The sequence below is a fragment of the Macaca mulatta genome, chromosome 1 (assembly GCF_049350105.2).
Source record: "Macaca mulatta isolate MMU2019108-1 chromosome 1, T2T-MMU8v2.0, whole genome shotgun sequence".
NCBI lineage: Eukaryota > Metazoa > Chordata > Mammalia > Primates > Cercopithecidae > Macaca > Macaca mulatta.
This window is the reverse complement of record NC_133406.1, coordinates 67,748,331-67,760,775: the sequence shown is the minus strand read 5'-3', so window position 1 is coordinate 67,760,775 and position 12,445 is coordinate 67,748,331. Positions and strand designations below refer to the sequence as shown.

General features: G+C 33.7%; 1 protein-coding gene across 4 annotated transcripts in view; it reads right to left on the bottom strand.

The window, feature by feature from the left end:
* The window catches only part of SYT14 (synaptotagmin 14), a 224,562-nt gene that overhangs the window by 154,995 nt on the left and 57,122 nt on the right, over positions 1–12,445 (bottom strand). For all 4 annotated transcript variants that reach the window (XM_001108818.5, XM_002801931.4, XM_077937123.1 and 1 more), the window contains one exon: positions 782–946. In XM_001108818.5, coding sequence (XP_001108818.2) covers positions 782–946 — 165 coding nt within the window. The remainder of the gene's footprint in view (positions 1–781; positions 947–12,445) is intronic.

Genomic DNA, 12,445 nt, shown 5'->3' with positions numbered 1-12,445 from the left:
CTCTGTACACAGATAAGTAAAGCAAGATTTCTCAGCTATTTTTCATCACATTCTTCTAAATTAACACTTTGCTTTTATAATTTCCAATTCGTTTCTGCTATCATTTATATAAACCAGTCTTTGGAAATAGAAAATTTTAAAAACTCTTGTAGTAATTAAAAAAAATTCCAAGGAAAATGTTTCCATAAGAGAAAGAATGGTATTTACAGCCCTCATCTTTCCTAGTATCCAGTAACGCTATAATATATGGTGCCAAGGGAGGGAGCAGAACACTATTTTTTATCATCACAATTTATATATAAATTAAGTTACTAAGTAGAACCACCTCCAACTCCTCCAAACAATAAAATTACCCATTAGCTGAAAATTAAATAGCAGGTAAAGAAAAAGGGTGAACACTTTCAAAAGTGTTCTAGGGATGTGGAGAAAAAAGTTCTCTAAAGAGCTTCTTGGACAATGGAAGTATGCTACATAAAGTAACAACATACTTCCTTCTTCCTCAAGCGCATCTGTTCCTATCATAGGCTCAAAAGTATATCTTACATATGAAAATTAAAATGTCATTTTGTGATAGTAGACAATTCACCTTTATGTACTAGCAATTCATGAACAACAGAAGGACACCTGAACATAATTTACTCAACAGATCTTTTACAGAACAGTAGCTCAAATATTAGTTTATTGTATGTCACAACCAACCTTTTTATTGCATATATTAAAATAAGTAAATAATAGTACAGATAAAGAGAACAAACAAGAGAAGCAGCAATATGATACTTACAAATTTTATCTTGTGAATTCTTCCTTGTACTGTATTCTGAACCAAGATCTGGAAACCCGCCAACATTTTCAAAACAGAACTTCTTATTAATATAGAGAAAAAGGAGCAGCATCAAGATAATAAACACCCCAACAGCTGACAAAAATCCAACTGCCTCTGGAGATACTAGAGAAAAAAAAGTCACAGCTGTAAGCATTTATTTTTCTTTAAGCTACAAATAAGAAGGAAACCCCAAACATAAGTTAGCTTACTACCTTATTTGAATCATATTTTTTAATTGTCATAGTTTAAAAATAGTTTCATTTATAAGAAAAACAAACTGCAAAGTTTGATGACAGTTGTTCAATCTATTCAGCAGCATTCATTCAAATTTTCTAAGTTTCCTTAAATATTCAGAGGAACAATCTTAAAGGACAGGCGTCAGCCAGGCACAGCGGCTCACACCTGTAATCCCTGTGGGAGGTGTGATTGTGGGAGGCCAAGTGGGTAGAATCTCTTGAGGCCAGGAGTTCAAGACGAGCCTGGCCAACATGGTGATACCCTGTCTCTACTAAAAATGCAAAACTTAGCCTGGCATGGTGGCACATGCCTGTAATCCCAGCTACTTGGATGGCTAAGGCATGAGAATCGCTTGAACCTGGGAGACAGAGGCCACAGTGAGCCAAGATTGTGCCATTGCATTCCAGCCTGGGCAACAGAACAAAACCCTGTCTTAAAAAAAAAAAAAAAAGACAGGAGTCTATAAAATAGGCAATCATCATATGTTTAATCCATCGAACAGCACTGCAAAAATTTGAAAATAAGAATTAGAAAAAAGGCCAGGTACGGTGGCTCATGCCTGTAATCCCAGCATTTTGGAAGGCCAAGGTGAGCAGATCACTTGAGGTCACGAGTTCAAGACCAGCCTGGCCAACATAGCGAAACCCTGTCTCTACTAAAGTACAAAAATTACCCAGGCATGGTGGCGGGCACCTGTAATCCCAGCTACTCAGGAGGCTGAGGCAGGAGACTCATTTAAACCTGAGAGGCAGAGGTTGCAGTGAGCCAAGATCACACCACTGCACTCCAGCCTGGGTGATACAGTGAGACTCCGTCTCAAAAAAAAAAAAAAAAAAAAAAGAATTAGAAAAAAGTTATATCCCATGCACGGATATATTACTTAACAAAATTTATGAGAACACATATCATTATTTTTATCTCTAAAAGCTTCAATCGCTCTTTCTTAGTAAACTTTGTATTCCCTAATGTGGCATTCAAAGCTCCAGCCTCCCTTTTCAATACTATACTCCAGTCAAATGTTGTACTCATTGCCTCAGAATCTGCAATATTCAATACCACACTCCTTGTTTTTATTGATCCTCTTCCCTTGCCTAGAACAACCAACGCCTCTCTACTATATCCTACTCATTCACTCAACCAACTTATATATTTGGAGCACCAACCATATACCAGGCATTGTTATATAAACAGTTCCTGAGTTCCTTGAACAATCTGGTGAAGACAGATACAACACAGCGTAATAAAGGCAATATAGTGTAATAAAGGCTATGATTGGGAAAGAACAGGGACTATGAGAACACAGGAACACTTATTCCAGTGCTGAAAGATCAAGAAAGGTTTTCTGGAAGTTATGGACTCTATGATTATATTTTAAGAATTAATAAGAATTACTTCAGGCAGAAATAACATGTGCAAAAGCCCAGAGACAGAGGATCATGTTATATTCCAGAAACTGAATGAAATTCTGTTATGATAAGCTACTAGATTTTCAAGAGAATTTGGTCTCAAGCAAATATATGAAATCACCTAGAGAGGTTTTATACAGTGGGAAAAGACAAAAGACAGCTTCTCCAGTCCTTGGCAATCTCTCTTTCAACTTTTTTATTTGTCACTATATCAGTCATTTGAAGTTAAACAGGAGCTAAGTTTTTGTATCCTCCATGTCTTACAGATAATATTCAAGTATTAGCTGAGAATGATTCTAAGTTTCAAACACCCCTACAAAGATCCCTGTATAATCTACTCTTCCTCCTCCATCATTCAAGCAGCAACTAAAATGTTGTTTTCTCTAAGATTCTTAAATCAGAGAGCAATGGCAAATAGTATCTTAACTCATTTGTTAAAAATGAAGTCACCAATTGGTCAATGATGAGTGCTTTGATTTCCTTTTTCATTATTTATAAAAGTTAGGCATACGAGGTATAGAACTGAATAAGACATTATATCTTTTCAAAGCGGGGTCAATGGTGTTACAGTAGAAGATGAAGCAGAGTAACACTGTAAGGCAGGGGCAATGGAAGTGAGAGGAGGAGTGAGAGTAGGAGGCAGCAGGAATGGTAGGAGTGCTAGCTGGATACCAGGCTGGTGCTGAAGGACAGATCTTGCTCCTAGAACCAGGAAATTATAGCCAGACATTAGCCTTGCCTGTCTTGTCCTCAGGCTGAAGCACAGCCAGGGAAGAAAACTATTTTAATAAAAGAAGCTAAGGTATATGACATAAAAACAGTGGTATGTATCAAGCCTGAGATATGGAGTAAAAATGAAAACAGAATAATTAAAATCAACATTTCAGATAGCCAGGAAAATCAGAAGCAGAACATAATCTGTTATGAAGAGGCAAAAAAGAGCAGTATTTCAATATTACACTGTAATAACAAATATATATAGGAGTTCCTCTTTTAGTCCAGGCTCAAAACAATCAGACATTTAATGCCTTAAGTGGCTACACAAGATTAGATATCATGCAGACTGAAAATCTCCCATGTCTTGGAAAACTAAATGAAAGAGAAAATGTAGCTCATGTCACTTAAGAAAGCTAGTTATCGATAACAAAAATAGCAACAAAAACATATAGCATATACTATATACCACTCACTGTTTTAAGCATTTTATATATATTAACCCATTTAATCTTCACAAAGATCCTATTATCATCCCAATTGTAAATTGAGACAAAGAGATATTAAACTATGTGTACAAATAGTAAGTCAGGATTCAAACCCTGTCTGGCCCCAGTGTCTGCGTCTTAACTACTACTCATACTGCTTCTGTTTACCTTCTCTCCTCTTCTTGCCTCTTTCTATCCCTTGCCTCAATCCTTATTTCTATGTTCCTCTTTCATCTTTCTCTTGCCCATTTTAAAAATTCAACCTAGTAGGAGAGATCCACTATAAGCAAGTAAGTATAACATATAGTAAATACTATAATAGAGATATGAATATAAATTATTACCGGAACACAAAGAACCAGTACCTGAGAAAGTCACAAAATGCTTTAGAAGAGATGGCACTTGAATAGGGTATAAAAGATTAATAGAACCTCTATAAATAGTAAAAGTACATTTGAAATAGCATGGTTAAAGACACCTGGCATTTAATAAGACACCTGGTAAAATATACCTGGCATTCTATAAGCACTAATGGGCAATAATCACAGCTGTCATATTTATTTACCTCTGTATCTTCGAAGTACCTAGGACAGCACCACATAGCTGACATATAAACATCTGTGGACAAATGGATGGATGAATGAATGAATAAATATATGTGTATTCAGGAAAGATCAAGAATATACCAGAGGAGCTGTAACTGGAGATGAAAGCAAGGTCCATATTGTCAAAGAACCTTGAATATCATCCAAAAATTTTGTATTTGGGGAGTAACATGATTACAAGTATGCCTTGTAGAACTATATTGGTTTAAAAAAAAAACAACAACTAGAAAACTGAAATATGGTAGCAAGTCAACAGTGGTAAAATATCTTCAGTTCTTTAAGTGGTAGCAGTGGTAACAGAGAAGGGTGAAATCTAGTCTTTATTCAAAGAAAATTGATAATGATCCACTTATGTAAATTTAGAGAGTAAGAAAGAAGAAGAGTTGAGGTTAATTCTAAAGTTTCTGCTTTGAGTGACCAGGTAAATGGTAATGCACTAACCAGAATGAAGAATATGAGAAGAAAGGCATTTGGATTAGAGCATGGGAGGAAAGAGGAAAATAGAAGGAGAATGATAGATGATTAGTTTAGTTTTTGACATGCTACATTGGAAATGCCAACAGAATATTTCACAGAGGGAAATATGAGTATGATGTTCTGGTAAAGGTCAGGTTAGTTAACAAAATTTGAAAATTTTCCCTCTTTTTTGTTCCTCTTATTCCACATGAAACACTTCACTCGCTAAATAAAACCAAGCTGGCAAATGCAGGTGCCAGGCTTTATTAATGGTAAATATATTATGTTACATATCTTTAGATAAATACATACTGTGGCATCAGACAAATTTAAAAAAAAAAAAAAAAAAAAAAGCCGCTTGCTCCACTAGGAAAAGGTGAAAAAAGGTGAAATATGCCTGCTGTAAACATACTATTCACATAATTCCCTGACTGAATGCCTGTTTTTTACATTCATTAAAAATATTTTATCTATTTACAATTTTAAAACAGTAATATGGTCATAGACAAGAAATAAAATATCTTCTAATAAAAATATTTAAAATCTTCAAGCTCATTTTTCATCCTTAGCTGAGAACTAAACTAATATTTATTATTTCAAATATATTATAATGATACCAGAAGTTAGCCAGTAACAGTTCTGAGTATAAAACTCAGAACTGTACAGGTAAATCCCACCTGTACATAAAACTGCAATAGAAGACATACTGAAATTAAACTAAAGATATGAATACTGTAAACCATGCTTGTCCAACCCATGGCCTGCCGGCCTTATGCAGCCCAGGATGGCTTTGAATGCAGCCCAACACAAATTTGTAAACTTTGTTAAAATCTTATGAGTTGTTTTTTTTTTTTTTTTTCTTTTTTTTTGAGACGGAGTCTCGCTCTGTCGCCCAAGCTGGAGTGCAGTAGCGCCATCTCGGCTCACTGCAAGCTCTGCCTCCCGGGTTTACGCCATTCTCCTGCCTCAGCCTCCCAAGTAGCTGGGACTACAGGCACCCGCCACCTCGCCCGGCTAGCTTTTTTTCGTATTTTTAGTAGAGACGGGGTTTCACCTTGTTAGCCAGGATGGTCTCGATCTCCTGACCTCGTGATCCGCCTGTCTCGGCCTCCCAAAGTGCTGGGATTACAGGCTTGAGCCACCGCGCCCGGCCGAGTTTTTTTTACAATTTGTTTTTAGCTCATCAGCTACCGTTAGTGTATTTTATGTGTGGCCCAAGGAAGCCAAAAGATTCGACACCCCTGCTGTACACCATCAATTAAAAAATTACACAGATTTAGACCTCACTAATAAAAAATATATTCTCATTCATTATAGGAGTAGAATTTCCCCCTAAAATCTTTTTATACTATGAATCTGCTTACAAAGTCATTCTACATAAGTATTTCTAAAAATATGGTTAATTTATCTATACATGAAGCTACCTTCTTTCAAGCATTCTAGGCCATCCACTGCAGGAAAATAAATCTATTTAAATACATATGCCTCTTAAGGAGGATCTTCAAAATCTCCATTTATGCCAGGTGTGGTGGCTTACGCCTGTAATCCCGGCACTTTGGGAGGCTGAGGCAGGTGGATCACCTGAGGTCAGAAGTTCAAGACCAGCCTGGCCAACATGGCAAAACCCCATTTCTACTAAAATTACAAAAATTAGCCAGGTGTGGTGGTGGGCACCTGTAATCCCAGCTACCGAGGAGGCTGAGGCAGGAGAATTGCTTGAACCCAGGAGGCGGAGGTTGCAGTGAGCCAAAATCGCGCCACTGCACTCCAGCCTGAGTGAGAGTGAGACTCCATCTCAAAAAGAAAAAAAAAATTCTATTTAAAAGCACACAGTCAATAATTAGTTTAGGTTAATATTACACATCTGAAGAATTAAATTTGTTGAATATAGTCAATAACTCAAATTTCACTAATGCACTGTTTTCCCATCCAAATTTGCAAAGTTTTAATGTGGTAAACAACAAAACCAAGACCAACTAAAAACCTGAACAATATCAAACACTTAAAAAGTGCTTATTATTTAACAGGGACTATTTTAAGTGCTTTACAAGCATTATCTTACTTAATCCTCACTGCAACCGTATTTTACAGATATAGATACGGAGGTTCACAAAGAGTAAGTAAAATCTTCAAGATCTTAAAATTTTTATTCAGTGACACAATCTGGATTTGAACTTGGGCACACTGACTCCTGAACCCAAACTGTTAACTGCTAATCTCTTAGCTTCCCATTTGCCAGATATTGTTATAATTGCTTTCATTTTAAAATTTAATGCTGAAGACAATTTTATGATAAGTACTATAATATTATCTTAGGTTTTAGATTAGTAAATTGAAGTCCAGAGAATAATTAAGTTGTCCAAGTTCACAAATCTATGAAGTGGTAGAACCTGGATTTGAACCTAGACATTTTGATTCCAGAATCCATGATCTTAAACACCAATACCGCTCCTTGTACGCCAACCTGCATATAAAAGATAAGAAAACGCTACGTGACCAAAGTAACATAGCTTACTATATATATTATGTGCAAATGTTTTATTTATAGCTTTTATATATGTTAAAAAATAGCAAGCAATTTCAGCTTCCTCAAAGTAAATACATGAATTTTAAAACTGGAATCGTAACTTTTTTCTATTCAAGTTACTATTCAAAATATTTTAGAATTTAGAATTAAGTTTAAAAACCAAAATATGCAGTACATCCTTGTATGCCACATTTGAAAAGCTAATAAAACACATATGAATTAAAAAACTAAAGGTACTCTGTAAAAAATAAGCTTGATATTCATTAGTAGTGCTCAATAAAGAATATTAACTGCTCTCTGTGAGCTATATCATCCGCTATATGAATTACCTAAAGATCATACTGCAAAGTGAGAAGGGGCACTAGGTACAATATCTCACCAGAAAATGTAGAAAGTTTAGTCCTTTCAAGACTAATGATTATTTGTGTTATGTATACTGAACTGGCTCTGGCAGTTATCTTTATATTTAGAAATAAATGTATGTGTTTACAAAAATTAAACTTTAAAAATACCAATTTTTTTAAATTTTAAGCTTCAGTAACAGTGGTAAAATTCATTTTAATTTCTACAGATAAGTTGGTCATTAAAAAGATGATAAAATTACAATCTTACTAAAGTCAAAGCAAGAGCAAATACATTTCAACTTTGCAAGTATTGTAGATTTCACTTAAATTCTGCATCATATTTTGTTACGAAAGAACATTTTCTAGCTAAGAAAATTTTTTCTGAGAAAAATGCTAGGATATACATTAAAACAATTAAACATATGGGGGATATTTATCTACTAAACCAACACATTTTCAATTTTGATTTACTTGGACCACAATAATACTCTAAATAATACTTCTATCAAAACAAATTAATTATAACTTCTAATATAAATTTTGCAAGACTATTCTATTCATTATATCTTAAATGCAAAATTAAACAAAAAGTACCTCTGCTTCATCTAATTATTTTTTTAAAAAGATAAAAAGCAACAACTTACAATTTGCATTATAAGGGATGTATTGCTGATTTGTCCTGCTGGGCATGAAACACTAATCCTCTAACTCCATGTCATGGATACCTTAATAATTCATTTAATAGATGCAATTCTATCTCTTGACCAAAATGTGAACTATCAAAGGCAACTTTCATTGAAAAAGATATATGTGTTTTACATTTAATTAGCTCTAAATATTTTCCCCATATTTTAATCAGAAAACTGCTATAATTTATTTTGCTCTGGGTTTGGACATAGAGAATTATTCATAATTCTAAGAGATAATTTAGGAAAACAGAAGGTTAATATGTTTCAGTTTCCTTTTATAATATTTCAATTAGTTCACAAATAAAATTTCCCTCAAATTTTTATATTACATTATAAATGACACAAAACTGGAAAGAATATATGTAAATCAAAAAAAGAATGTAGCAATGCTAGCTGTTAACCCCAGATTTTATAAAAACCAATCATTACAAAGAGCATTTACTGACACAATTCACTGGTGAGTAACTTAAAGGGACAACGGATGAAGGCATAGATGGCAGTGATGTGAAAAACTAAGATCTTAGGGAAAAAAATGCCCTCTAAGAGAAACAGTTACCTACCTGGTCAGGTTGATAAAAGACATGCCACTCAACTTGTTTCAGAGTTTAAGCCATGAATAGATTGAACCTGTATTTCCTCTAAGTACAATGCAATAAATTGAAAATTCATTTGAATATCACAACAAAAAACCCTAAATCAATCTTGAAGAAACTGGAAAAAACAGAAAACCCAAACACTTATCAAGTATGGAAAACCAAATATAAAGTATATTTAAACCACATACTTCTTACTTAATAATACTTAATGTACTTCATATATTTAAACCAAATCTTAATATAAAACTGTGTCAATCTCTGGCAGAGACTTTTCTTCAAGGACAGTCTTGATTGAGGCTTTAGAATTATGATTCCAATGAAGTTTAGACTAAGAAAAACTTATTTTCCTGGCAAATCTCTCTATAGCAAAGCATAGTCATTCTTTTGAACAACAAACTAGGGTTGACTATGTCAAATTTGTTCATTACCTATTCAATGTGTATGGATTCCTTTAAAATTACCTGAATGAGAAATGGCATGGGCAATATCTAAGGTCACCGCTTCCCCTCCTTTACTTTTTCAATGATTCTTTGTTCTTTCTTTTCAATAAGATCTTCATTGCTGAGCTACTATGAGTAAGATTTTGAATTCAACACCAGCCCCAAGGGAATATTCTGGTTAAAGCCAATCTGTGATTTCAACCACAGTTTTAGATGTGCTTATTTCAAGATTTAGTTCAAACCCATCAAAATTCTGGTAAATACAAAGCAGTTTCATTCAAATCTCTCAGAGAGACACCATCTTCCTCTTAAATTTTAATATTAGGACACCTGGTTCTCTTCTTGAAATGATCAAAACATTGTTCGCTCACTCAAAAACCATCTTTCCCCTTACTAAGCCTGATCCATTCTGAAGAGAAGTAGCTTTTCCTGAAAACATTGAAGGGTTCAATAGATTTGCTGTGTACGAACACATAAATAGGCAATCAAAGGTTCATCTAACCTTACCAGCATATCATGTTTTCTTATCCACTAAATAAATGAGTCCAGCATACTTTAGTGATGACAAGAGCTCAATATCAACATCATACTGTGTTCCCACCCGAATATAGCAATTGGAATGTTCTACTCACTTGCATTCTCAACGCATATAGAATAAAAAATGTGTAGCTCCATTTGCAAAGTGATACCATTCTACCTCTTTGTTGATATATCTGTATCAGATATAGTAAAAGCAAAAATATTTGAAATTTTAAAGAAAAACTACTCTAAAAGCTTTGCAAAGAAGATACAATCCTTTAAGTTTAGGTACTGATAGAGTTCTGAGTAACCTCTGAACAAGCATCGCAGTTTTGGAGCAGAATCATGTGAGAAACAGTTTGAGTCTTTGTCCTTAAAGATTGAAATATAAATTTTAAGTAATTAAAATAAAGTAGGACCTACTTTCAATAAGTAAGGTATTATAAAGTAAGAAGTAGTGTTACAAGGGTCACCAGCAACCAAATCAACATTAACTGAAGAAAGAATTTGTCAATCAAAAAGAGAAAAGATAAGCAATGAAATGATGAAATTAAGAGATGTAAAATTTGGTGGTATACCATGACACGTCTTTCAGTGGTATCCATTTTAGTTAGATATTTTGGGAGATATATAAACCCGTGTTACTTAATACCTTTACCAATGACCTGAATAAAGGAATTGAGAATATGTTCATTAATTTTGTAGAAGGTCCTAGGAATACTAGGTAGGGCATGACTGCTAATTCGCTGAAAGAAATTAAGATACACTAAGGACCTCAATATATTAAAGAAATAACACATCAAAACAAAATGAAATTCAATATGGATAATTTCAAGGTTACTACTCCATTAGGAGCCAAACACTAATAAATGTTAATGAAAATGTTGGCTCAGCAAAACATGTCAGGAAAAAAATTAAAATAATATAATACAAGTCAAATAGAAATCAGCAGTATAATGTTTCTAACTGGTGAAAACTAATCATTCTATTATGCTATCTGATTCTGATGAAGCAATTATGGTCTCCAATTTCAAAGTAAAACTGAGAACATCTAGTAAAAATACATTTGAAGACTTTCACAATAAGGAAAAAAAAATTTTAAAGCAGAAGAAAACAAACAGAAACAGCATTTGTTAAAAAAAAAATTAAAAATCATTTGTGAATAAAATTAATGTGGGAAAAATATTAAAACCAGTATTTGTAAGGATTTTTCCAATATTCAATGCATTTTAAAAGGGAAACTGTTTCCTAATCCTGCTAAAGAATATAATGCAATGGCTTAAAGAGAGCAAGTTAAGAAGCATTGCCAGCAAGTGACTGGTCAGCAAGCTGCTTTCCAGAACAGTTTGATCTTTCCAGAACAGTTTGATCACAGTCTACTGTGTTATCCTCACTTTCAGAAGACCAAAAACTTGTCTTTTTTCAGGGCCTAGAGGGCCTATGTGAGGTAAAAAATGAATAGAGGTAAAGAATCTAGCATTTAGATCCTGTTACACAGTAGCCAAATAAACTCAAATGACAGAGGATATATGAACAACTTAAAATTTACACTGGAGAAAACTCCATTAGAATAACAGAAATGTTAACAGAATGTCAAACCAGGACACACACATCTTCCTGGTATTAGAGTACCTGAAAAGCTGAAACAGTAATTAAAAGGTTTCTTGGCAGGCACAGAATGAAAACTAAAGGGAAGAAACTCTACCAGATACCAATAATTATTTTAAAAGTAGAATAATTAAAACCAGATGATATTGGCACAGGAATAGATAACATACCAAAAAGCCAGACATAGACACTTGCACACATAGATTCTGATGTATGACAAAGTTGGCTGCAGAGCAGTGGGTGAGTGGGGGATCATGTTTTCAATGCATTGTGTTTGGAAAATCGAGAATATAACGGAAAAATGAATTTACATACAAACCAATTCTAGATAGATTATAGATCTAAGTGTGAAATGTGTTAGCCAATCAATATTGCAGAAAAAAATACAAATACTTTTCTTCATGATCCCAAGGCAAAGGATTTCTTACTAAACAAGACATAAAAATCATAAATCACAAGAGAATACTGATAAATTTTATTACATTAAAATTTAAAATTTCTGATCATCAAAAGATATCATATAATGACTAGGGAAGCCAAATAATATATTGTATGGAATAATGTATTTGCAACACATAATCAGGAGGAGAAGGCTCATATCTAAATATATTAAAAATGTGTAAAAACATTTTTTTTAAGACAGCACAAAAAAAATGGGCAAAGTCCTGATCAGGGTTATCACGAAGGATAAAATAAAAATGGCCAATAAATGTATGAAAAGGTATTCAACTTTGTTATGTATCAGAAAACTTCAAATTACATCATAAAGCAATATCATTATTCCAGAATGGCCAAAATTTAGAACCTGTAATATGAAGTATTCGTGAGGAAGTGGCGCAATTGGAAATCTTTCAGACGATAAAAATCTGAGACTCAACAGTGGAGAAAAAAATTCATGGATATATACTCATACACTAGAAAATTATGTAGCCATAAAAATGAATGAATAATAGTTATATGCAAAAAACTGAAACTTGGAAACATGAGGTTAAG